Source organism: Girardinichthys multiradiatus, chromosome 5, assembly GCF_021462225.1.
Source record: "Girardinichthys multiradiatus isolate DD_20200921_A chromosome 5, DD_fGirMul_XY1, whole genome shotgun sequence".
Taxonomy (NCBI): domain Eukaryota; kingdom Metazoa; phylum Chordata; class Actinopteri; order Cyprinodontiformes; family Goodeidae; genus Girardinichthys; species Girardinichthys multiradiatus.
The window spans coordinates 22,544,141-22,572,089 of record NC_061798.1 but is presented as its reverse complement, the minus strand read 5'-3'; the positions used below and the strand labels follow the sequence as shown (position 1 = coordinate 22,572,089).

The 27,949-nt window shown below is 39.7% G+C and overlaps 1 protein-coding gene and 1 pseudogene across 2 annotated transcripts; both read right to left on the bottom strand.

Annotated features, from left to right (window-relative positions):
* The window catches only part of LOC124868922, a 10,917-nt pseudogene extending 6,507 nt beyond the window's left edge, over positions 1-4,410 (bottom strand).
* Positions 2,254-27,949, bottom strand: LOC124867822 (multidrug and toxin extrusion protein 1-like). Of its 2 annotated transcripts, XR_007038153.1 has the most exons (17): positions 27,575-27,949; positions 23,087-23,188; positions 22,906-22,974; positions 22,540-22,688; positions 21,013-21,055; positions 20,654-20,698; positions 20,456-20,553; positions 20,170-20,267; positions 18,711-18,892; positions 18,489-18,597; positions 17,270-17,345; positions 16,933-17,002; positions 16,713-16,845; positions 16,532-16,626; positions 15,354-15,417; positions 14,222-14,513; positions 2,254-2,741 (listed from the first exon to the last, which is right to left on the bottom strand). XR_007038153.1 is itself a non-coding variant. In XM_047364460.1 (16 exons), the coding sequence occupies exons 1-16, from the start codon at positions 27,932-27,934 to the stop codon at positions 14,284-14,286; spliced, it is 1,923 nt and encodes a 640-aa protein (XP_047220416.1). In that variant the 5' UTR covers positions 27,935-27,949; the 3' UTR covers positions 13,751-14,283. The 2 variants fall into 2 exon arrangements, 1 of the variants encoding a protein (XP_047220416.1); XM_047364460.1 differs by lacking the exon at positions 2,254-2,741 and having other exon boundaries at positions 13,751-14,513.

Below are 27,949 nucleotides of genomic sequence, written 5' to 3'. Positions count from 1 at the left end.
TGGAAAAAGGTACATAGTTTTCAAAAGTTTTTACCAATAAAAATATGAAAACTCAAAAGCTACATTGTAAGCAAATAGTCCACCTATGTGTAATTTTACAACCAGAATCTGCAATATTTTTGCCAAATATGTGTACACAAACAAGAAATTTGACTTGGTTACAATCTGTCTCTATGATTTGTTTTTTAAATTAGTGTTCTGTAGCACTGACCTGAAAGTACCGGTAAGTAAGTCTTAACAGTTTGTGACCAAGATGTGTGAGGTCTGCAGAGATGTCAGCTGCCCTTTTTCTGGCCCAAGACCTGTGAAAGTTCTGGATGGAGAGAACGTCAGCTCTGATGGTTGTCTCTGCAGGCCTGATTGTTTGTTGCAGTCTGGACCTGTCCTGTTTTGTGGATGAGCCAAACTAAACCACACAGTGTTGGACAAACACAGGACAGACTGAATAATGGCAGGGCAGAAGATGACCAGCAGCTCCTGTGGAAGGTTGTACTTAGGTTGTTGCAGCAAGTACAGTCTCTTCTGGACCTTCTTCCGGACAGTGTCTGAATGTCTCACAGTGGATTGTTCAACCCATAACCTAAAATTGAAAATCATATTTTACAACAGCAAACCCACCAATCATTGCTGGCATCCAGAGCATTAATCTAAGAAGGAGCCAATGGGTGCATGGTAACCGTAGAAGCTACTCCTGCAGAGGTTTTAGATGTGCAAAGGTGGTTCTGACATGCCCCGAAACACTTCCAGGTGTAACAACAGCAAAAGTCTGTTTAAGCTCTCTACATATTCGACAGAACATTACTAAGAAAAAAAAAACAGTAAAATGTTTTTTGTTCATCTTCTACCTGCTGTATTACGAGTTTATTTCTATATCTTTTTTCTTTATCTTTTTAAACTGTCTCTCCATCTTTCTTATGTTTAGATTGTAATTGTTTTGCTTACTCTAGTGCGGCAGAATCCTCCCAAAGTAGAAAACTACCAACTCTAAGATGCCCGCTATGTTTGCCCTTTGTGTCTCTGTGTTTGAACCCTTTCATTTATTGGTGACCTGCCCATTGTGGATTCTCTTTTATAACTTTTTTTGTGGAGATTCATTACTTCTTTGGCACCACCCCTACAAATATTGGCATCCTGTACTGCCAATATTTTATTAGTTTCCCCCAGTGCAAGTCTTGCATTTTCATGCCCGACCAAAGCCTTAGAAAACAAAATTAAAGATGGAATGCTTGCATCTATCTATCTATCTATCTATCTATCTATCTATCTATCTATCTATCTATCTATCTATCTATCTATCTATCTATCTATCTATCTATCTATCTATCTATCTATCTATCTATCTATCTATCTATCTATCTATCTATCTATCTATCTATCTATCTATCTATCTATCTATCTAATGTATGTATATAATTACCAAGGTCATAACCTTTTATACGGTGGTGACTGGACTTTAGCCGCATGTCAGGGGCAGGGCATGAAACATTTGGGCTATTTTGTGTACTTGTACCTCCACCATATGTAGCAGGAGTAGGAGAGTTAGATCTGTTGCTACTTGCAGGAGAGGAATTGCTGCCATCTAAACAAAATGTGGTGCTTTTAAAAACTGTAGATATCCTTGCCTGCTTTTCAGGTTTTAGCGGCTTGTTTTTCTGTGCGCTCTCTGCTGTCAGGAGGGCATGTTCACTTCATGTGATCTAATAAAATGAATGTTGGCACGGTGAAACCACTGTTTGCAATATGTATATTGCAAAGAATTGATGGACTGCAAATATGGAACGCCAATGTGCTCAAAATTTAAATAAATGAAACATGAAATAACCATCTACATCAATAAATAATAAACATGTGACAATGAAAATGTGAAATAACTAAATGCATATCAAATTCTCAGCTCATTATGAAATATATTTAATTTTCCATTAAAAATCAGCTTTATAATATAAAATAATTTTATATAGAATTTTTACCGAATAATTGAAATTATTGTTGAGGCCATTTTTAAATAATTCCAGCAGTTTTATTTTTATTCAAAATGTCATTTTTTAAAAGTCAGCTTTTATTTAAAAAAGCCAGGTTTTATTTTACAAGGGTGATTTCTCCCCATGGCCTATTTATTTCATAATGCCACTTTTCACATGAATGACTGTCGACCAATCAGTGTCAACGGGCTGGACCTGCATCCTCCTTGGCTGATTCTTACATAGCGATTTTCAACACAGTACTGACCCACATACAGAAAACACTCAGAAGTAAAGTTTAAAGTGTTTTTATTGTCAGCAAAGTAATCAGGGACGAGAACTGGAAACCAACGGTATGGGAGGAAAGGAGAAGGGACTGGTGAATAAACGGACAATATATAGCAACTGATTAAAGAGATCTGAGAAATGGCTTACTAAATTGCTGTTGCTTGAACCACCAGGGGTAGAGAGATTCAGAGTCTTAGCTTGCGAAATGAGGTTGCTCAGTTGTCTTCTCAGCTGCGGGTTTGGTGCAAACCAGATGAAGCACAGGTGCCGATGCTTGGGATGGAAGGTAGAACAGGGTACACTTATGCCTTGGTCCTGGAATTGAAGGAAGCGGGAAGCCGCCAGCTTGGTCCGTGTCCGAAAAGTACAGACGGTTGGGAGAGAATTCCAGAAGGTAGATCCAATACTCAGTAGATGATTATCCAGATTGCTCAGAGAACCTCTGGAATGAAGTCGGGTCTCAGCAAGGTAAACAAAGCCTCAGGTAAAAACCTGTGAGGGAGCAAATACAAAAGTTACTAGAAGCACATGAATGAAGCATAAATCAGTAGAGGCTGAGCTTGTTACCGCTAAGGCAAAAAAGTGCTGGCAGCCTCCCGTTTAAGTTCTCCTCCATGCAATCAGCAGATAGGTTGCACCTGTCATCCAGCGCACTTGAGAACCTCCAGCACCATCTGAGAAACACTGAAGCCATGAATACAAGTACACCATACACACACACACACACCAGCACATACACACACACGCACACACACAGACACAGACTCTGACATCATCGCCCCCTCAACGGCCGCCACCTGGCGGCCCAGAACAAGTGGAAAGTAAGGAAGTACGGAAGTCGTTGATGAAAGTTTGATCAAAGATGAATGACCGGGGCACCCAAGAGCGGTCCTCCGAACTGTAACCATCCCAGTCGACAAGGAACTGCCAACCCCGGCCCCGCCGGCTGGAGTCCACAATCAGTCGGACCACATAGACTGGGTGCCCCTGACGGTCCAGGGTGGGTGGTTGGGGATCGGCCGGAGCACTAGAGAAGCACTAGAGATCCAAGGTTTTATCTGGGACACATGGAACATAGGGTGTATGCAAGGCTTGCAGGTAGACGGAGGCGAACCGCAGAGGGACTGATCACGGCCTCAATCTCATAAGGTCCAATGAAACGAGGCGAAGGTTTTCGGGATAAAGACTTAAGTGGTACATCACGTGCTGACAACCAGACCTTTTGGCCAGGCCGATATTCCGGTGCAGGTCGGTGTCTTCGATCAGCGAAGCGCTTGTTCTGTTCTGCGGTTCGTTGGAGGATTTGGATGGTGGAGTTCCAGACGGATTTGCAGCGACGTATGTGTTGGTGGACCGAGGAAACTGTGATCATCAGCAGAAAACAAAGGCGGCTGGTAACCAAGGGATGCTTCGAAGGGAGAACGTCCTGTAGCAGAGGAAACATGAGAATTTAATGCATATTCAACCCATGGTAGGTATGAGCACCAGTCTGTTGGGTTAGTAGAAGTGAGACAGCGTAGAGTGGATTCAAGTTGTTGGTTGAGTCTCTCTGTTTGTCCATTAGATTGAGGGTGATAGCCAGAGGTTAATGAAACCTTAGCTCCCAAAGTTAAGCAGAACTGCTTCCAGACCTGAGAGATGAATTGCGGGCCTCGGTCGGACAGAATGTCATGTGGGATCCCATGCAAACGAAAAACATGTTTGGTGAGAAGCTTAGCTGTCTGCAGAGCTGACGGAAGTCTCCTGAGAGGGACGTGATGGCACGTTTTAGAGAAACGGTCAACAATTGTGAGAATGGTAGTTATACCTGAGGATAGGGGTAGACCGGTAACAAAGTCCAAAGCAATATGCAACCAGGGACGGCTAGGAATGCTAAGAGGTTGGAGGAGACCTGCGGGTGGTTGATTACTGGTTTTGTTTCTGGCACACGTGGCACAGGCCTGAACAAAGTCCTTAATGTCCTTATGAGTCCTTAAGGCCACCAAAACCTTCTCTGTATGAGAGCTATGGTTCTGTTGACTCCGGGATGAGCAGAAAACTTAGCTGTGTGCAACCAATCAATGAATCTGGAATGAACCTTAAGTGGGACATAGGTGCGATTGGGTGGTCCTGTGCCAGGGTCGGGTTTCTGTTGTTGAGCTCTGAGGATAATGTCTTCCATCTCCCACCTGAGTGCCCCAACAGTCCAACTGGGCGGTAGAATGGGAGCTGGCTCTTTTACTGAATCATCAACAGCAAACTGTCTGGAAAGGGCATCAGGTTTAGTGTTCTTAGGTCCAGGTCTGAAAGAAATGCATAGATCAAAACGTGAAAAGAACAAAGACCACCGGGACCGACGTGGGTTCAATCTCTTAGCTGACTGTATGTAAGCCAAGTTTTTATGGTCTGTCCAGACTTGAACAGGATGTTCAGCTCCCTCAAGCCAGTGGCGCCATTCTTTGAGAGCTAATTTAATGGCTAATAACTCTCTATCTCCAACGTCATAATTTCTTTCTGCGTTGTAGAAAGTCAGCCTCCCGCTTAAGTACTCCTCCATGCAATCAGCAGATAGGTTGCACCTGTCATCCAGCGCACCTGAGAACCTCCAGCACCATCTGAGAAACACTGAAGCCATGAATAAAAGTACACCACACACACACACACACACACACACACACACACACACACACACACAGACTGACTGACAGATTAGTTTTATTTTGTATAGGCTTTGCCCTTTAAGCTATCACTAGTGGGTTTATCCTTTCGCGCGCAGCCATTTTCTCCCCGCTAGAAGGGGAATTCCCCAAAGCGGACCAATGCCCACTGGGAGAAGCATTGGATATCTTTGATGCTTGAGTAGGTCATGTGCAGAAGTGCATGTCTGAGTTAGTCTTAGTTGGCTGTTGTCCTAAGCATGTGAAATTTGAACAATAAGGACAATGTTTATGTCACAGGAACTTCTTGTTTCATGGCAAAACGTATTATAAACTTCTTGGAAAATCTGATCTGATTATTACAACAGGGTCAGCAAAGAACTGTGTTTTCTTGCTTCTAATGCAAGTGGAGAGATTTTTCTACTTTTTCCTGAATAATTTTTTTCTTTGTTGTTTCAAGGTGTGGCAGTTAGAAATCTTTTTTAGAAATTGTCCAATGTAGGAGCTCAGTTGAACCATGGAGTGGGTGTTGTCCTCAGCTTTAGGCCAGAACAACCTAATAAAAATATTAAAAAAAGATTTTTTTAAAAACTGTTAAAAACTGAACCATCTAGGAAAAGTTTAATGTCTTGTGACCTGTACCACTAAGTGGTTTCTCTACCTGAAAGTAAGGAGAGGTAAATTGCCTTCAAAGGGCACAAGGTTTTTGATGGCCTGCTAGAACTTTGAAAAACACAAGGCTGAATTACAAAAACAAAAAGTTGATTGAAGACATTGAAATGTGTCTGAGCCATAAGATCTTTAATAACTTCTATGGTTCTGTGTGTTTCAGTGTATTACTTTGACTCTATTATAAGTCAACACATAACCATTAAGCCCTTGTGATGTCATAAGAAGCTGAACAATCCAATCAAGGGAATTGAGCAAATAGCGTCGGATAGCAATTAAGACCAATAAATTATACACAATATCCTGAACCCATGGTTTATATTTCAGAAGAAAAGAAAGAACCAAATCACTTGAATGACCAAATATCATTGGCTGGCAATCAATGATTTATTCAGTTTAAAACCTTAAAGGTTTGAATTGACTGTGAATTAACCATAGGTCTTTAAAAAGCTTACCGAGTCCTAGACTAGCAGAATAAGATCAATCCCTTTAAGAAATACTTTGACATGTATTTACAGGTATCTTCATCTAACTTCATCTAACCTTTCTGCTTCCGCCTCTCTGCCTCTCAGACGCTTTTCTCCTAAGCTGCCTGCTTGCTTGCATTCTTTTACTCCTAACTTTTTATCTCTTAGCCAAAATTACGGAAATATTGGACTAAAACTTCTTCTTACCAGCGACTCCCAAGGATTATTATTATTTTTATTTTATAAAAATTTTTTCTAAAGGATTTTGATGTTTTTATAATCGAACTCAAAAGGACAAGTTGACGCCAGCTAATCAGCACAAAATGCCTCCCTTTACCACAGAGGACTTCAACAAACTTTTACAGAAATTGGCTGTTTTGGAGATGAAAATCCATCAACTAGAAGTGAATGTGGAGGTGAATATGGGGTACAACGATGATTCAACTCTGCCTGTGATCCCAAACAGTGACAGACAGCTCAACGACTCAGCCGGCAATCAGAACACTGAGAATAAACCTACCGGCAGAAACCTCTGGCATGTTTTAGGGGCATGCCCAAAAAATCAAGGTGGACGACTCACTGGAAGATCTCAGCAATTAAATGAATTAGAATGGCCAGAATTACAGAGAAATGCCCCTGTTTCCCCTGGGAAAAGGAGACTTCGACAGCGAGCTGCTCTCACAACAACTGATAGGAGTGAGACAGTGTCACAGTCTGGGTTTGGATCAGACCAAAGGGCAGATAAGAGTTGGCAGCAGCATGTTTGTAGGAGTCTTCAAGTTTTATTCCAAAAAGGTTTTCAAAGCAAAACAAAGCACTGCAGGTATGAGATAATAAGTCGAGGTTCAAAACATACACATACTGAACACTGCAGGAACATGGCATGAAGAGGGTAGCGAGTATGAGCAAGTTGTGAGATGAGGAACCAGCAAAGGACAATGAAACAAACCAACTAATAAACAGAGTGAGAACAAAGGCAGGTAATCAAGGAACTAAGAACATGTGTGACAAACAGGCAGGGAGGCAGAGGGAGCAGGTGAACCTAATAAAACTAAAGCATGAGGAAATAAACAGACTGCAAAAACCCAAACTAAATAAAAAGTTGAAAACACAAGACCACAACAAAGTCAAAGATGTCATATCATGACAGACAGCTGGAAATAATGGAATTCCCCTCCAAAACAGATTTGCTCCACTACAGAATGAAAACCAGGAAAATTATCCATCTTCTGAGAACAATAAAAGGTTTGAGAACAACCTTCATTCTAAACAGACTTCTCCTAAGTTGCCAGAGAAAAGGTACCCCACCAGACCAAGAACCCTAATAGTGGGCAACACAGCTGTGGATGGGATTAAAAACTTCTGCAACAAGAAAAACACAGAAGTTATGATAGGTACCAGTAATGTGGTGTCCGATATTCCAGAGAATATTCTTGCAATCACAGAAAAGCGCCCGTCTCTAGAAAACCTTATTATACACTGTGGAGCCATGGATGACGTGGCTAAGAAAAAATCAGAAGGACTGAAGGAGGATTTCACTTGTCTTCTGAATATTGTTGGAAGTCTCAATATAAAGGTGTTTCTCAGCAGACCCTTTGCACCGATTTTCTGTGGAGATGAGATTTTTTCGAGACTTCTGATGATTAATAAGTGGTTGAAAAAAACATGTGCTACTACATCTGTGAACTTCAGAGACAAGTTTAATATTTTTTGGGAAAAAAGACTAGTCTTTAAGCAAGATGGTTTCTGTTTGAACAAGCCAGGAGCCAGACGTCTCACATCTAATCTCTTCTATTCAGTAAATAATCCACCAGCAGCTTCAACCTTCAGCAGAGAACATGGAGTATCAACAACAATGATAATGCTGCCTCCAACAGCTCCAGCAGAGACAATCAGCCAGTTGGCTGAGAAAGAGAGGTCAGCACAAAAGGTCTCCCTGCCGAAATCCACAGGAGAGGTGGACCCCCCCCGTTATACCCACCTCCCCCAAAACCCAGACCCAGACAGACACCCCCGGTAAACCCCCTTTACCCCAGACCTCGACCCAGACCGCACAGAACTCTCCCATCTCCCCCCTGAGCCCGCTCTTTGCTTTACTGGATTCTGATAACAGGAAAGGAGCTCTTAAAATCGGGACCCAAATGGCTCTGATATCTTCTCCATTCAACACCCCCTGTGGCCGAGGCCCTGCTACTGAACCAACATCTTCCAAATGCCGCAGACCTCCACCACCTCCTAATCTATCTCCTCCTAATCAGGACCTTCAAATCACTTCTCTGTGATACAGTCTGGGCCCCAGTGGTAACTCTATCAGAAATGAGCATGTCCAGGAAAAACTTGGGCCCCTAAGGAGACAGTTGTTAAATCTCTGTGCTTATACGTGACAGAAAGAACAAGGTCAAAAGGATAAGAGACATTAATAAACAATAAAAAAAAAAACATAAACTGTCAGGTACAACCAGACAGAGAGTTAATATCAGCAACTAAGTCATATAAACTGGTGTTATTGAACATTAGATCTCTGTCAGGAAAATCATTTTTAATCAATGACTTCATTACTGACCACGATCTTGATGTTATGTTTTTAACAGAAACATTGTTACATGAATTTAATGAAGCTCCCATTCTGATAGAGGCGACGCCCCACGAACTACAATTTTCTTTGTGAGAGCAGACAGCAAAGAAAAGGTGGAGGGGTGGTCACTTTGTTTAAAGATTTATTAGAGTGTAAAAGAGTATTTCTGGGCAAATTTAACTCTTTTGAATATTTGGCCTTCTAGGTAAAGAGCCCGGTCCGAAACATGTTTTTGAATATTTATAGGCCTCCTAAGTCCAAAACAAACTTTTTCAGTGATTTTAATGAACTTTTATCTGTGATATGTGTTGATTATGACTGTTTAATTATTGTGGGAGACTTCAACATTCACATGGACAATCCTGAAGACAGAAGTACAATAGATCTTTGTGACACTCTTAGAAATTTTGGATCGACTCAACATGTTAAACAGAAAACGCACAAACAGGGACATATTTTGGACTTGATCATCACTAAGGGTCTAAATATTTCCAAGGTGTCTGTAACTGATGTTGCCCTATCTGACCACTTTTCTGTTATTTTTCAAAGCATCATCTGCAATGACTCAGTTTGCCAAAGAGACATGATAAGAAAACGCATCTTTACGGACGGTGCTGCTGAAACCTTTAACCAGATTTACTCTTCTACCGCCACTTTGCCCTGTAACACTGTAGATGAGCTGGTAGATAACTTTCATTCTAAAATCTCGGACATCATTGATTCAATTGCTCCAATTAAAGTGAAAGTCGTTTCTGGGAAGAAAATGTCTCCATGGAGAAGTGCTCCACCAGTCAGAAGTGAAAAAAAGGAGCGTCTAAAAGCTGAACGCAGGTGGCGAAAGACTGGACTCCAGGTTCACTATATTATCTATAAAGAGAGACTATACAGATATAACCTACAACTGAAAAATGCAAGGGAATCCTTTTTTTCTGAGATCATCAGCAAAAACATTATTAATGCTCATGCATTATTTTCCACGGTCGACAGGTTAACAAACCCTCCTGTAACTTTAGCATCTGAACTCCACTCTACCAGGGCCTGCAATGAATTTGTTAAATTCTTTACTGAAAAAACCCAAAAGATCAGAGGGGCAGTCAGCACATCCACATCAACTCCAGTACCAATGTCGTCTCCAACTAGAACTGATTTTGACAAAATGTCCCAATTTCACCAAATAAACTACAAAAACTTAGAAGAAATCGTACAGCAACTAAGCTCTTCTTCCTGCTGTCTCGATCTTTTACCCACAGCTTTCCTTAAGAAAGCTTTGCCTGTAAGAACATCTGATTTAACACAAATAATAAACACGTCCCTTTTGTCAGGTGTTTTCCCCCAGGCCCTAAACACAGCAATTATCAAACCTACATTGAAAAAGAGCAACTTGGACAAGCTGCTACTACAGAACTACAGGCCAATATCAAACCTCCCCTTCATCAATAAGATTATTGAAAAAGCTGTGTTTCAACAGTTAAACAACTTCCTAAATATGACCAACCGCTTTGATGTCTTCCAGTCAGGCTTCCTGCTCACCACAGTACAGAGACTGCTCTTGTCAAGGTGTTCAATGACATCTGTATAAATGCAGACTCTGGAAGAATCACAGTGCTGGTATTATTGGACCTTAGTGCAGCATTCGACAATGTTGATCACTCCATTTTATTAGAGCGCCTGGAAAACTGGGTCGGCCTTTCTGGTACAGTCCTCAACTGGTTTAAATCCTACTTGAAGGACAGGGACTTTTTTGTGTCAGTAGGTAACTTTACATCAGAGACCACAAAAATCACATGTGGCGTTCCCCAAGGGTCCATCTTAAAGCCCCTCCTATTCAATATCTACATGCTCCCCCTAACTCAGATTTTAATAAACAACAACCTAAGTTATCATAACTATGCAGACGACACACAGCTATATGTTACGATGTCACCAGGTGACTATGAACACATTCAAGCGCTGGGTAAATGCTTAGAAGAAATCAATGCATGGATGGGCCAAACGTTTCTTCAGCTGACTCAAAACAAAACTGAAGTAATAATCTTTGGACCAAAGGAAGAGCGTTTAAAAGTTAGCACACAGCTTCAGTTAATACAGCTAGAAACCACCAGTCAGGCTCGAAACCTGGGTGTAGTGATGGACTCAGACCTGAACCTTCAGAGGCACATAAAGACAGTAACAAGGTCGGCCTTCTATCACCTGAAGAACATCTCCAGGATTAAAGGACTAATGTCTCAGCAGGACCTTGAAAAACTAATTCATGCGTTCATCTTTAGTAGAATTGATTACTGCAATGGTGTCTTCACAGGTCTGCCTAAAAAGTCGATCAGACAGCTGCAGTTGATCCAGAACGCTGCTGCCCGCGTCCTCACTAGAACTAAGAAAGTGGAGCACATCAACCCGGTTCTAAAGTCCCTACACTGGCTCCCTGTAGCTCAGAGAATAGACTTTAAAATACTTCTGTTAGTCTATAAATCACTGAATGGCTTAGCACCAAAATACATTACTGACTTGTTGTCTGTATATCAACCACCCAGACCTCTCAAGTTTTCTGGCTCAAATCTACTCTGCATACCCAGAACCAGAACCAAACATGGAGAACTTTGATGACATGCTATTCTTAGTCTATAAGGTCTAATTTGATGATGGACCCACTGTTGCCAGCAATAGCAATGTCTGTAAACATCTTCCACAAGTTGTGTTCATAGATGAGAAAACCACAATTGCAGCATCTGCTCTAATTTATCCCAAAGGTGTTCAAGAAGGTTGAGGTCAGGACTCTGTGCAGGCCAGTCAAGTTTTTCCACAGCAAACTTTATACACCTGCAGCCATGGAAGTGGTTGGAATACCAGAATTCTTTGGTTTGTGTATGTTATTTAGTATGTTGTGTATGTTATTTATTTATTTTTGATTTTTCTCTTGTTGCGTTGTCCAGGTTGTTTATGGATCCTGCTTTTTCTTTTCCAGGTGGTGCTTTAGTTTTTTCCTTGGGTTTGGTTTCTTATGATTCTATTTATGGTGCATTTTCATTTGTGTTCTGGTGTGTCTGTAAGATGTTCCTTAGGTTTGATTGTGTCCTTGTATTATTGATTGGTTCCAGCCATGTTTTGTGTTCACTCCTGCCACAGTTTGTTAATGAGCTTCATTCGGTCCACCTGCACCATACCAGTCTCCCTGCTTCACGTGCATGCCCATATATACACTGTTTATCCATTCACTCTCTGCGGAAACATTCTCTGTTATGGCAAGCTTGGCTGCCAAGCCTTTCCATGTCCTCGCCTGTTTGCCACACCTGACAATTTGTCATGCCTCCCTCTGCTACCACCTGCCTGAGTGCGTTTTTGTTATATTAAAGCCTTTACTCACCACCGCTCTGCTGTTCTGTCTGGATACTGGGGTCCACTCCTACACCACATCGTGACATCTACAGTGTAAAAAATTGCTAAAAATGTGTAAATACCAATCTTCAACTTCAGTAAAACATCTACACCCAATGCCCCCTGTTTTATCAAGTATTCATACTGTGAAAAAATGCTAATTTGGGGATGTATATGTGTGGAGAGATATGCTAAAAGACTATCAGGGCTGCAAACGTTACCAACTTTATGTAGAATACAACTCTGATGCCTGTTGAACAGTTGGTGCACTGGTTTGTTTAGAAAAAAGTAGTAAAATAAAGCTGACAGAAAGAAAGCTAATCTATTCATCCCGCTGGAGTTAATACTTTGTAGCGCCATCATTTGGTGTAATTTCAGCTGTGTGTTTTGGTTTGTTTGTTGACAGAGGCAGTAAACATTTTCAAGTTTGGTCACAGACCCTCAGTTGAATATATGTCTGGACTTTAACTAGGCCATTCTTTCGTAAATAGGCTTTGATCCAACCTAGGGGTGCACCGATATCAAAATTTAGGCCGATTTCGATATCCGATATTAATATCGCTGTTATAGTTGATAACCGATATTTACCTATATTATATATTATCTATATCTCACTACCCTTTCAACACCGTGAAAAAAACGACCACACTGCTGACATTGCTTCACTGCTTCAGTTAAACACCCTACAGTCCTGCACTGCATCACTGTCACTGTCACATGACCAAACAAATACCACATGGCCAACCCCCTCCTCTCCCCCTCCAGAAAAACATACACAAACAGCAACAAGATGGTAATAAATATCGGTTATTAATATCGGCCCAGTTTTACTTCTCCGACTGATACCAATACGTTAAAAATGACTAACATCGGCCGATACCGATGTCAATGCCAATATATTGTGCATCCCTAATCTAAACCATTCCATTGTTGCCTGTATATTAAGAGCCATTGTCCTACCGAAAGTAAACCTCTGCCTCAATCCCATCTCTTTGGCAGCCTCTAGGATTGCCCTGAATTCAGCTCCATCCGTCCTTCCATTAACTCTGACCAGCTTCCCCGTCCATGTTGAAAAATTGCATCTCCACAGCATGATGCTGCCATTCCCCAATTTTAATGTGGAAATGATGTGTTCAGGGTTGTGTGCAGTGGTAGTTTTTTAGCTCACAGTGTGCATTTGGCACACTGCAGATTAATTTAAGCAAGAAAATTCAGTTTTGGTCTCTGACCGTCATATTGTCTCTTGCAGAGCTTTGGAAAACATTAAGCCAACAAAAAAGACGATACTTGTCAACATTTGTTTTGCACAATGTTTTACCTTTGTGCAAATAAACTATTTGCATCAAGTTCATATTCATAGCATACATCTAAAAACAATAACATCTGACAGTTGAGTCGTTTGTTATGTGGAGTTTACAGTATTTTTCACTGAATATAGAGTGGATTTAAGAAGACTGGGTTATATTTACATTCCCCTTTTACACACTTTATTTCAATCTTTGGTTGTATTTTTATGCACTCAATCTCCAACGAGCATTCATCTGTTGGAAACTGCCAGTTTTGTAATCCCTGCAATGCACTGAAGCTGGAATCCACACTGCCTGTGGTGAACTGTGAGAATGGAAACTTGTCCAGGCTACTGCCCATATTCCTGGATGTTTTAGGCTTCAACTAGGCAGTGAGGATGCATTATTCTATTTAATATGTAAGTGTGCTAAATTATTTCACATTCTTTAAATGCACAGTTGCTTTGCTACTTGCGCCCCATTCAAAGAATCACAAATCTTTCGCTTTTAGTTGGTATTTTTGATTTATATATAACAGCAATACTGATATTCCACAAAATCCTTGGCATGTTCCAGAATAAGTAAACTACAGCCCAGGGCATCCACCTCATAAACCTCAGCACCATTAACCTTACTCATGTTTCATGGAACTTAATTTAAAATACAATTTTACAACAAGCTTATAACATTTAAATAAAACATACAAATGAAAATCAAGTATATGTTGGTGCGGAAAACCTATCATTCATTAAAGTTAAAGACCAGCTTTCATTGAAATATTTTAAGAGTACTACAACAGAAAACACAAAAACATCCTTTTCTTTCTGTGGTTTTTCCAGACTTATCAGCATATGAGAGGGGTGTTGTTCAAACGTTGCATAAAGCTGACACCTGCTGGTTGTCAAAGACTCAAGTACCTTCTTCACAAGAGGATGTGAAGCCATAAAAACAAAAACAAGATTTAACTAAACTTTGTGCCATCAGACCCAACAGCCATGAATCTGACTGCCAGCTTGACATTTTTAAGAGGGATCACTTCAACAGGCGGGTGAGGAAGTGTGAGGCGACGATTCCTGCAGCCAGGATAACAAACATGACCAGCACTGCCAGGCCGCGCCAGAACACCAGCTGCCTCACCGACAGGACATCCCCCACTGTGGTGGTGGTGGATTTACTCTGCTCTGGAGGATGAACCTCCTGGTACGCCTGGTCCTCCTCATCATGACGAAATGTTGCTGCATCAACCGGGCTCTGGTCACAGGCTCATATTTAAAAAGGAAGATTTTATTACTAGGACACAAGTTCAGGAACACTATGTTTACAAGGATGTAAAGGAGTAAAACAGTAAACGTTAAAGATTAAAGAACTTAATAAAGTTACTTGTTTTATTCTTTTGGGCTGGGCTGCAGGCTGACTTGTACCATCTACATGTTGAAATTTTGTCCCTTTTTAATTGTTTCTTGTACCCATAACACAAGAAAACCCAGAGTTTTAGTGAGAACAGAAGACAAAAGGCTGCATGGTTTGAAATTAATAACTCAACAGCCTACAATTAGCCCCCTTTCATTTATAAATACAGCCATTACCTGCCAGATTAGTGGTTCAAGCATACGTCTTAGGGGGAGGGGTATTCTTGAAAAGAGCCTAGAAGCCTCAAATGTCTACTGAGGCCGTTTCTCCTGAGTAGGGACTAGAAGGGGGTTTCAAAATGCACTGTACTAATTCAGTCATCATATATAGCCTATAAGCTTTTGACCATTTTTCACGTACCCTTTATTCAGCATCGGTCAACTAGTCAAACTAGTTTCAGTCAACACCACATTGTGTGATTGTTGAAAACAGTATAGGTAAGTTAATGATTATTTTTCACAAAATAATAGTTGAACAGTCAACAGGCCAACCCTGTCTTTTTTTTCCACATAGTCTGCATGTTAGCCTATATACTTACAGGTCATAGGCCCAACAGAAAATGTGAAAGGATATCTAAACCATGGGTTTCTCCATTTTATTTTTGCTCAAGGACCCTCCATGGAAGAGCACCACCACACATCAGACTCCTGCGCTGAAACAAGTAGTAATTTATTTAGTGTTTGCCAACTCACCTGGATTTTCCACCTTGGTCATCTCTTTTTCTTCTTTATTCTGCACTCCCGCCCTAACAAGAGCCTGAGCAGAGACATAAAGCTTTTGTTAAAAGTAAGTTTAAAGGCATCATCTTTTTATATCATATTTTGAACTTCCATTCAAGATGGATTATCCATCATTCTAATAAACCTCAAATTCTACAACTTTGAAGACACCATTAGCTTTGCACACATTTGTGGAGCTGAATCCTCCTGGGCCTGTTCTAAGCTTCTAAGGCACCCTTCATGCCCGACTAAGACTGTATCTTGAGATCCCGATGTGGATGGTATTTTGAGGTTCTTAGATAGCCTTTCTGGGGGGCATTAAGATTGCAATGTGTGCCCTTAATCTGTGTGATGTAGTGTGGGTTGGCTCTACACGGATTGGTTCGTTTTCCATCACAGTTGAGTACTGTATCAATGTGGTCGGACCCACAATCCAAAAAAGTAACATGATGTGATTTGTAGTGACACAAACACAATGGCCTTGACTGCTGCTCTGTCTATGGCTGGTGTCAGACTCAGAGTGAAAGAAGAGAGCCAGAGAAGACTGCAGCAAGATGAAGCACTCTGGATAAGTACAAACTAAAGGGTGCAAGCTAAAGAATGTGTGAAAGTAAGCTAAAGCTACCTAATGCTGGCTTGATATAGTGGTCATATACACAATAAGCCCAGCGTACAACGATTTAACATTTCAAGATATTAGTTATTAAAATATATCCCCCTATTGTTCTAATGACAAAAAAATGTACAGAGCTGCTAAGACAAACATTAAGCCTTGACAATAACAAAAAACATGTCAAGCCTGTTACAAACAGGGATCAGGATGCAATGTGAGAAGAGTGCATAGTCTGGTTCCTGATAAACTGAGGGATGCTGTGAGTTTTTTGAGCCTTGTGTTTCAATGGAAAATGTATATATATTTTTTTTAAATACCACCTTTTTCTAAGAGAAGCACTGGCATTGCCTTCAGCGATGAGCAGTGCAGAAGAAAAAGAAGATCAGCAGAGGCCAGAGGAAAAGTGAGCTAACTCTGACTGCTGGCTACTGTGGGTATGCATAATTAGTCCATAAAACCATGCTCTAGGGAAGAAAGAGTCAAAACGTATGCAGTCTTCAACTATAATAGAGATTAGTTAAGTAAATCTTGTACGCACCTCTTTTGCAGCCTTCTCCCAGTTAAGTTTGGACAGAAATATGATGAAGAAAATAGACTGCATCAACACACAAACAGTAAGTCCTGTCCACAGCCCTATTAAAAAGGGAAGACAACAGATTTCGTGCTAAGCAGAAGGTAAAGGATACATTTGAATACAGCACATAGTAACCGATTCTTACCTACAATCCCCATCTTGGCTGCAAACATCAGGGAAACACCGATGGGGAAGCCAATAAAGTAGTAGCCTACCAGGTTACACAGAGCACCTACCAGCTGTTTCCCTGAGCCTCTGAGAACACCCCCAGTAACACCCTTTCAGGAGGAAACGTTGATTTGGACAAGTCACAATTTTCACATGCAAATGTCAGTTTGAAATGCTACAGTGAAGCTGTCACTTACCGCAACAGCATCACAAAGATGTGTGAAGCAAAAAATGATCATGACCTCAGAAACCCTCAGTAAAATGTCCCTACAGGAACAAAACCAGCATACTGAGACCCTACACATTTAATTTCTGCTTATATGTAAAAATATGTCCAGACAGCTGATAAATCTGATAAACATATTCAGGTTTATGGAAGAAAGATATTTGAAACAGTCAAGCGTTTTAACAGTGTTTCATTTAGTTAATTAAACACTTAAAACTAGGAAACATCAATGAATGTGCTGACCTCAGTAAATCTACAAGCAGTTAGGAGAGCAGAATGAAATAAAGGTGTTTTAGTGCTTCACTTACTGATCTGAGGTGAAAATGTATCCAATGACATCTTTGCAGGCAGCAAGAATTGCAGCAATAACACATGCGATAATGGCTAAAAAAAAAAAAAAAAAAAAAAAAGAAAAAAGACAGCTCTGAATAAAAGGTTTGAATATTAAAATAAATCGGAACGAATATAGTTGTAGCTTTCACCCACAATTCAAGATACATCTGCATTTTGTAGATTTATAAATGGCGAAATTTTAAAGCAAAGACATTTCTGGAAGTTAATTCATTCTACAGATTTTTTTTTACACTTTAATGCTAGACTTCAGTGCTTTACTTGTGACAGTTAGTGGAACATGTTGCATAAAAACAACACACAAAACTGTTTTTACGCTAAACTGATTCCTATAAAAGATGCGTCTCCACTGCAGGAACCTTTTCAAGTAACTACCATATTTTTTTGTGGCTGTTGCTTTGCCGCCATTATATCCACTGTAGGAACCGGTGTCAAATCAGATCACCAGGGTTATTGAAATCTTAGAAAACCGTTAGGGTATGGGGGGGTGGATGTTGCTAAACACTTCTTACTGGTTAAAGATTCCCAGCACCTTGTTTCAGTCATCTCCCAGTTTAAAGCTCATGTTTTCCGTTAACCTTAAATACTACAGGAGTAATTGGTTTACATTTAAATCCACTTAGATCAAATAACCTATTTAAACATGTATAATTAAATGAATTCAATAAAACTTTTGCTTTCAGATGTCTGTGAAGCCTGAGAGAGTAATGCTTTTGTCAAAACCATATTCACTGCCTGGCCAAAATTAAAAGTCACTACCAAAAAAAAAAAGGTCACACACTCTAATATTTAGTTGGACCGCCTTTAGCTTTGATTATGGCACACATTCACTGTGGCATTGTTTCAATCAGCTCCTGCAATGCCACAAGATTTATTTCCACCCAGTGTTACATTCATTTTTCTGTGGTGGTCAATCCATGTGTGAGAATGATGTCTCATTCGATTCAATTCAAAAATACTTTATTAATCCCAAAGGGAAATTAAATGTTGTTGTAGCTCATTATGAGGGTTTCCTCAAAGAGCCGTTGTAGATGCTGATGGCTGTGGGCAGGAAGGATCTCCTGTAAGCGGTCTGTCTTGATGATATTCATTTAGAAAACCAGTAATGTGTTCAAATACTTATTTTATATACTGTATGTATGAGAGGTGAAAGTAATTTGTGTGTGTGGCTCTTACATGCACAGATAATGGGGACTTTGGAAGACAGCTTGGCTTGCTCAATGTTCCCTGCACCAAGAGCATTCCCAACACGAACACTGGCAGCAGCAGCGAATCCTAAAGGAAACTGAAAGAAAAATTGCACCGCCATTTCCCAAAAAGTATCTAAGATTTTTTAAGTAACTATGAAACTGTAATGAGAGAAGCTTTAGAGGTCAGGAACAATCTTGGAGGTGTTACCATGTAAGCAATAACAGCCAGCTCGTATATGATGGAATTTGCTCCCAGCTCGACCTCACTGATCACACCAGCCAGGAATCCTCCCACTTCAAAAATCCACCACTCCAGACAAAGCATGAGCATGCTGGGGATGGCTAGCTGGATGAACGATCCCCACTCCTGGAGGCAGTCCAGTGACCAACCTGGGGGTCAAAACCTTTAACATAAATCTTTGAAATACTGATTAATTCATGGATTAACAACGACTTGCAAAATGTTTTCATACTCCTTTAACCCTTTCACATTTTGTCAGCTAACAAACACAAACCTCAATTTATTTTATTGGGATTTTATGTGACCGACAAACACAAAGTATAACACAATTGTAAAATGGAAGGAAGATGATACATGCCTTTCAAAAATGTTTCTAAACAATAATTTGAAAAATGTGGTACGCATTTGTACTCAGCCCCCTCTACAATTATCCCCCTGAAGAAAATCCAGTGTGTCCAGTGGCCTTCAAAAGTCACATAATTGGTTACGTTACACAGCAAACATGTAAAGGATGGTGTTCTGGTCAGACGAGAACAACATTTTACTTTGAGTCTACATAAAGGATGCTTTGTGTAGTCTACTGCTGCATTTTATCCTGAACACACCACCCCTGATCACAGCAAAATGTATTTCTGCAACCTGTTGACTCAAGGGACTGAAAACAAATGCCACATTATTTAGATTTTTGGTTGTAAAGAATTTCATTATAACTTTCCTTCCACTTCACAATCATGCACTACTCTGTCTTTGCCATATAAGATCCCAATAAAAATACAATGAAATAAATGTTTGTATCATGCCTGGACAATATTAGGAAAACATGTATTTAGGACATGTTTGTAAACTATTGTGATGATAGTGTCGGTTTAGATTAATTCATATTTTCCTCACTCTTTCTTTATCATGAATATTTCCCTACCATTTTCCATAAGCTTATCATCTCAGACATTAAAATCTATCTTGGTTATGTACACCTGCAGCATTAAAGATATACTATTGGGGTGCAAGCATTGCACCTGGAATATCATAGCCAACAAGATACTGAATCCAAGCAGTCTTTTATGACTGCTATATTGTGTTTGGTGATACTGAGATGAGAAATGCAACTTGATATTTGATGCAGCTGTAGTAACAAGACAAACTATGAGAAAGTCACAAACTATAAATACATTTGCAAGTCAAGTAAAAGAGCAACCCTGAAGAAATGATTCTGCCATAACAAAGGTTTTACAAAACTTAATGCTGAATTACCCTCTTAACTTGTCACCTACACTGCATTACACAGTTCCAGAGTTTTAGATATTCTGTCGACCATTACACTCAAGGTATCTGATGGAGAACTACAGTTGTCACTGACAGAGCTAATAGATGGAAGAGGAAAAACCTGCTGTTTTTAGGGTCCCCGGGAAATCTGTAATAAACTGACCTCCCCATGTAGCCTTATGGAGACCCTTCAGGCAGATGTAGGCATATAGGACCACAGCCAGTACATACTGGGAGATAGCATTGGCTGCTGCAGACCCACTGGGAGATAAAAACAGAAGTTATTAGGATGATAATGAAGTAGAAACTAGTTTGAACTGGTGGAAGGTTTTCAAGCTATTCACAGCCTGTTGCTGTAAAATATAGCATGCAACAACAGGATACCTATTGTACTTATTATACTTTTTATTCAATGAAACTAAAATATTCAGCAATGATGGAGAACTTACGCAACTCCCATATCTAGAGGGTACAGGAACACATAGTTGATTATTGCATTCAGGACATTTCCGATTGCTCCAGTTACAACTTGAGGCCATATAATGCCCTGTAAACATTCCAATATGTTGTCAGAGCTACTTTTATTTAAAAAAGCAACTGATTTTAATAACTTTGTTGAAGACTTTGTGTGTTTCCGGAAACTGTACCTGGTTTTGGAGATACCTCCCCTGCAGCTGGTACATAAAGGCAGCCTGAAGAAAAAAGAGACACTTTAAACGTGAGACCATTGATTAAGAACCGGACAAGTTGCCTGCAACAGGTGAAGGTATGGCATTGTAAGGCTGATATAAAATTCTTTTTAATTTTAATATTAAAGCAGATGTTGGGCAATCTAGACAACCGACAACGGATGTTAAATTTGCAAATGTGAATTTGGAGCTGAAATCACTGCCTGCCATCACTTCACTTGTAATAGAAACCTGATGCGAAAACAGGCAAAGTATTTTAAGTTTTATAAACAAACTTGTGTTGGGGGAAGTTAAATAAACTGAATACTGGAACTCACTGGTAAAGCAGGCATGAATATGTTCACATACATCTGGGAGAGTCTTCATGTGGAAAAACAAGCAGAAAATAGGAGTGAGTGTAACAAATATATAATATATATTAAACATTTAAGCATTTAATGATATTCTAAGAGAACGTGACACAAAATGATTTTTAGCTACTATAACCAAACCAACCATCGTGTATAAAAACATCAGATACACAGGTGCAGCTCAGTAAATTAAAATAGTGTTAAAAAAAGAAATTATTTCATTAATTCAGTTCAAACACTATATATTATAAATTCCAATAAAAACAGAGTCATTTATTCTAATTCATTATTTTGGATTATTTTGATGATTATGTCTTAGAGACTGTCAGTCAGTCAGTCATTTTCTACCGCTTATTCCATAGTGGGTCACGGGGAACTGGTGCCTATCTCCAGCAGTCTATGGGCGAGAAGCGGGGTACACCCTGGACAGGTCGCCAGTCCATCGCAGGGTAACACACAAACAACCATGCACACACTCATTCATACACCTAAGGGCAATTTAGAGTGACCAATTAACCTAACAGACATGTCTTTGGACTGTGGGAGGAAGCCGGAGTACCCGGTGAGAACCCACACATGCACGGGGAGAACATGCAAACTCCATGCAGAAAGACCCCCGGTCGGGAATCGAACGCAGGAGACAAAATGTAGTTTCTTAGAAAATTACGTAAGATCAATAAAAATTTATTTTTAAACACAGAAATATTATGCTATGGCTCACAAATTTATGGGAAAGACGGCTGTCTTGAGAGCTTTCCTGCAGTCAGTGACACTTTCTATATTGAGGGTAAGCCACAGAAGCTGGCTGTTTACAAAGTGCTTTATACAAGTAAATTAATGGAAAGTTAAGTGAAAAAAAGTGTGGTAGAAAATTGTGCTAAACTATCCGTACAACAAACAATATATTCAGTTCATTTTATTACGCAAAAGTTTATATTGTAATTGTTTTGCTTACTCTAGTGCGGCAGAATCCTCCCAAAGTAGAAAACTACCAACTCTAAGATGCCCGCTATGTTTGCCCTTTGTGTCTCTGTGTTTGAACCCTTTCATTTATTGGTGACCTGCCCATTGTGGATTCTCTTTTATAACTTTTTTTGTGGAGATTCATTACTTCTTTGGCACCACCCCTACAAATATTGGCATCCTGTACTGCCAATATTTTATTAGATTCCCCCAGTGCAAGTCTTGCATTTTCATGCCCGACCAAAGCCTTAGAAAACAAAATTAAAGATGGAATGCTTGCATCTATCTATCTATCTATCTATCTATCTATCTATCTATCTATCTATCTATCTATCTATCTATCTATCTATCTATCTATCTATCTATCTATCTATCTATCTATCTATCTATCTATCTATCTATCTATCTATCTATCTATCTATCTATCTATCTATCTATCTATCTATCTATCTATCTATCTATCTATCTATCTATCTATCTATCTATCTATCTATCTATCTATCTATCTATCTATCGCTGCAGAGAGCTGACCTGGCAACCTCTGGACTCTGTTTGACAGCCAGCAGGAGAGGCTCAGTGTTGATGAGGACGGCCCAGCAGGGAAAACAGGCCAGCAGCAGAATCAGAACGCCCCTCTGAAGAATCACACCCACTCTCTTCAGGTTACCGCTCCCGTAGGTCTACGTGAAACAAGAAGACAGACGTTCAGCTGAAACACCAAGACTGCTGCAACAATCAAAGGTGTGAGAGATCTAGGAAAGCTAACTTGATCCAAAAGCTCACTGCTGAGCTGTTTTAAAGTGTATCCCAGGATAATCTGGGAACCCAGCCGTAGCTGCTGGGATTGACTCGGTTACATAAATAAAGTGAAAGAACAACCTCTGCTGAGGACAGTACCTGCGATATGACCGTATCACAGGTTAATGACAAACCGGTGCCAATGGAAATACCAGTAACGTTAATCACCTGCAGACAAACAAAAAGATACACAATACAAGGCAGAGCATACACATTATCAGCTTACAAGGTTGGTTCAAACAAAACAAACAAAAAAAAGGATTGCAACAAGTCTCCTCACCGCAATCGACAATGATACGCCAGCTAGTTCAGTTTTTCCCAGGTGGCCGCAGAACACCATGCTGACAAAACTGATCATAAAGATCATCAGCTGCGAAATGACCTGGATTGTGTAAAAAGTATTATTATTTTAATCAAAACGTGTGCATCTCAGATACATTAAAGAAGAATTAAGAAATTTAGGCAATGAAGAAATTTTGTTACATTTTGAAATGTAATAGCTCTAATTATTTTAGGTCAAAGCTGCAAGACAGATGCTTTTAAAAATGTGTCTTGTATGCAGTGGCAGAGAAGAATGCTGTTCTGTCATTTGGACACAGATAAAGGTTAGTCAGTCAGTCATTTTCTACCGCTTATTCCATAGTGGGTCACGGGGGAGCTGGTGCCTTTCTCCAGCAGTCTATGGGCGAAAGGCAGGGTACACCCTGGACAGGTTGCCAGTCCATCACAGGGTAACACACAACACACAAACAACAACGCACACATTCATACACCTAAGAGCAATTTAGAGTGACCAATTAACCTAACAGGCATGTCTTTGGACTGTGGGAGGAAGCCGGAGTACCCGGTGAGAACCCATACATGCACGGGGAGAACATGCAAACTCCATGCAGAAAGACCCCTGGCTGGGAATTGAACCCAGGACCTTCTTGCTGCAAGGCAACAGTGCTACCAACTGCACCACCGTGCAGCCCCAGATAAAGGTTAATTGCATAATAATCTGTTGTCTTAGCTATGCAACATTGCTTGATGGGCAAAGTTTGAACAAAAAACAACAACAAAAAAGAAAAAAAATCATAATTTAAATGATGTACATTACAAAGAAATGTTTTAGGAAGCACAATAGAGAACAGGGAATGAAGTCAATATCCAAGTTTAAATATACAAACAATACCAGCAAAACAGGCCAACACAGTTAACGTGGTACATGGCAAGTGTCTTGGCAAAGTATTCACATGTTCTGAACTTATTGTGATGTTACATGTATCATGTGTGTCATTTATTTTTTTTATTTTATTTTATAGAGATCACCACAAAGTGGCAAATAAATGTAAAAGTTAAGCAATAATTTACACGGTTTTCAAACTGTTTTTACAAATAAAATTCTTGTGTGGCACTCCTCAAGTCTTGCTTTATGAATGAGGAGCCATAAGAAGTCTAGTTTGAACTTTACTACAATCAATGTAATGGACACCTCAAACATGTGGAAGGTGTTATGATCTGGGAAGACCAAAATTTGACTTTCTGGTGTAGATGCAAAGGGTATGTGTGATGTAAAATTTACATTTTACATCTCTCTGAACTCAACATCCCCCATGATAATAATGGTGATCGCAGTATCATGCTGTGGGCATGTATCTTCCATCTAGAGGACATCACAAACATCTGTAACAAGGTTCTCTGGACACATCAGACCATAACTGCAATAAAATGTTTGGTCAAAACGTGGTATATGTGGTGGAAAACAAACATTAAGCACACTATCCCTAAAGAGAAGCATGGTAGTGGCAGCACCATGCTGTGGGTTTGCATTTCTTCAGTAGAGAGAGGGAGGGTGATCATTGTTGATGGTAAGATGGATGGAACTAAGTAGAATAGAGTAGAAGTATCCTTCAGTGGGGAAACTTAAATATAAACAAAATAATAAGTAATAAAATAAGAGACTGTACAGTAAGGTAAAATGTACAACGTAAGAAAAAAATACATTTATTAAAAATCACATATGCAGATTTAAAGAAATGTGGAGCTCAATGACATCATTTTAAAAATGTACAACAAAAATATTTGCAAGGCAAACGTGGAATAAAACCTGTTAGAGGCTGCAAGATTAGACCTTTAGAAAAACAACATTCCTGTACATACAGCCAGAGCTATAGCAGAAAGGTTTAGATAATTCAATTCAATTCAGTTTAGTTTTCATTTATATAGCACCAATTCACAAGACATGTTGTCTCAAGGCACTTTACAAAGTCAATTCAATCGAATCATACACATTTCAAGTCGGGTACATACATTCCAATTAATCCTAATTATCAAATAGTGCAGTCGGATTCAGTTTATTATTCAAATTGGTTAAAACGTGGTTCTGTCTAATGACACCCAGCAGATTGCACAGAGTCAGTGGCTTGCAGCGTTCACTCCTCCTGGGTGCAGCAATCCCTCATACTGAGCATGCATTTAGCGAAAGTGGAGAGGAAAACACCCTTTTAACAGGAAGAAACCTCCAGCAGAACCAGGCTCAGTGTGAGCGGCCATCTGCCACAACCTATGGGAAAAAACTTGTGCCATCACAAACTGAATTTGAATTACTCTGTGTTTGTGTAATTTGAAATTAAATGCATTGATTTGAAACTGAATTTAATGGTTTAAAACCGAATTTATTGGTTTGAAACTGAATTTATTGGTTTGAAACTGAATTAATTTGCATTGAAAATGTATTTCGTTGTTTTGAAAATTCAGTTTGACTACTTTCACTTTCAGTTCTAAAATTCAATTTCAGTTCTAAAATTCAGTTTTTTTTGTGTCACACATCCGGGTCCTTGAGGATAGCCACAGATTAATCAAACACAGATTCATCGATTTACGTTTCACATCAGGTTAAACTTCCTTTACGGCATGCTGAGGTGAAGCATTGCAGCATACATGAGCTTGGCGGATGTCAATCACCAAGTCAAATGAGCATCTATAAGAAGCGTCATGTAAACAAATGATTGTCAAACAGTAACACTTATACTACCTGTAGCTATTAGCTAAACATGCCAGATCAGCATAGTGCCGCCGGTGTTATGTCGGTTTGCGTTTCCCTGCCTTTACCACAGCGTAACTTATGTTGCCTAGCAACATGTGTGAAGCGCAGAGCTGTGAAGCCGAACAAATGGAGCCCTAATGGCTTATTTTCTTGTTTTATAATCTTGTTCATTATTCAGCCATTTAAATTGTTAAAGTTTTGTGTTCATAGATAAAAGAAATGTGTAAATCTATTTGTAAAAATTTAACAATTTAAACACTAACATGTTAACTTTAGGAACAACGTTTAAATCAGTTTATTTGTAGAGCATAAAAATAAAAGAACCAAACATCAACATTAGATTTCATCTGACTGAATTATATCTGTGTTTAACTTCCATCCATCGGGGAAACCCAGCAGGAGCCTGAAAACAACGTGCCGGGAGTCAGCTGTTCTCTCGGGGTTCATCCTTCATATCTGGGGAAAAGAAGGATGCATTTGTCGGCCCTATTTGGAGGAGCCTGCGAAGCTGTAGACTTCATTGCCTCACAATGACGTAATCGGACAACAAATGCGTCCTTCAAAGAATGCAGCTTCTCAATTTGGACGCAGCAATAGTGAATGACATCCGTGAATCAGTGAATCTGTGTTTGATTAATCTGTGGCTTCAAGGACCCGGATGTGTGACACAAAAAACTGAATTTTAGAATTGAAATTGAATCTTAGAACTGAAAGTAAAAGTAGTTAAACTGAATTTTCAATTCAACAAAATACATTTTCAGAGCAAATGAATTCAGTTTCAAACCATTAAATTCAGTTTCAATTAAGTGAAATTCAGTTTCAAATCAGTGCATTTAATTTCAAATTACACAAATACAGATTCAGTCTGAGAAATTCAAATTCAGTTTGTGATGGCACAAGTTTCTTCCCATACCTGACCAACTGGGGGTTTAAGAGATAACAGAAAATTCATGTGGAGTCAAAGTCTCCAAATCCAAATGGTAATCTGTGGCAACAATTGAAAATTACTTTTCACATATGCTCTAAATCTAATCTAACTAAATAGAACCTCATTTGCAAAAAGGAATGGGAAAAAATCAGTCTCAAGGTCTGAAGCCATTTTTGCCCTCAGCCCAGCTAAATAAAACTTGTTTAGAGCCGCAAATGTTACTTAACTTTAAGAAAAAAAAAGACTTCTTCATAAATTTCTACAATAGAAAATTTGTTGCCATTTTTAAAGGACCACCGTTTTACTTTTATTTTTAAGTTTCAAAATAAGACTAAAACTTGCAAAAAGAGGATGAATAAATTTTCTTCTGTGGGATGTCGATAATTGTGTGAAAAATTATGTAAAAAGCCCAGTGTCCAACCTATGGCAAGACAAATAGATCTAAAAAAAAAATGAGATTGCTACTTTTAGTGTCATTCAACTTTGGAAATTCAATGCAATTGTTCCATGAAAAAAAAAAAAAAACGAAAAACTGCTAAAACCTGCATTTGTTTATATATATTTATGTTTAAAAACATGATTGTGTTTTTTTTAAACAATTTTCAGCCAAAGTTATTAAAAATCAAAGCGATCGGTCCAAAGAGCCACTTGCGGCTCATCGCTGATGAACCAACAAAACAAATAAAAAACGGAAAAACATGCACAAGTCTAAAAAAGCGAATTATAATGTAATTTCTGGCTTTAGGCAAACATGGAAGATATGGAGTATATAGCCAACCCATAGATAGATAAATACCACCCAGATGACTTACCACCGGTCCCGCCAGTTTAAAGAGCTGTGCCAGCTCATTTCGGTACTTTTGCGGAACGGAGCCCCGTATTCTCCTCAGGCAGGACCCCCAACCTTCAGTGGAGTCTGCTTCAGCTGCTTTCAGATCCTCCTTTACTCCGTCGGTGTTTGCGCCCGCTGCTTTGCCCGCACCGTCCATAGCTGACCTGCTCTCAGCCAAAGTTCTGACTCTGGACTGTCTCCTGTCCTGTGAGGGACGGTGGACAGACAGCAGCCCCTGAAACCTGAGCGTGATGTTTTGACAGAGGAGGGTCATAGGAGGGGCTGGAGCTGTGCTGTAAGTGGAGGACTGTCGGAACCGGTCACCCTTTGCTGCTTTCATGTTGCGTTCAAGTGC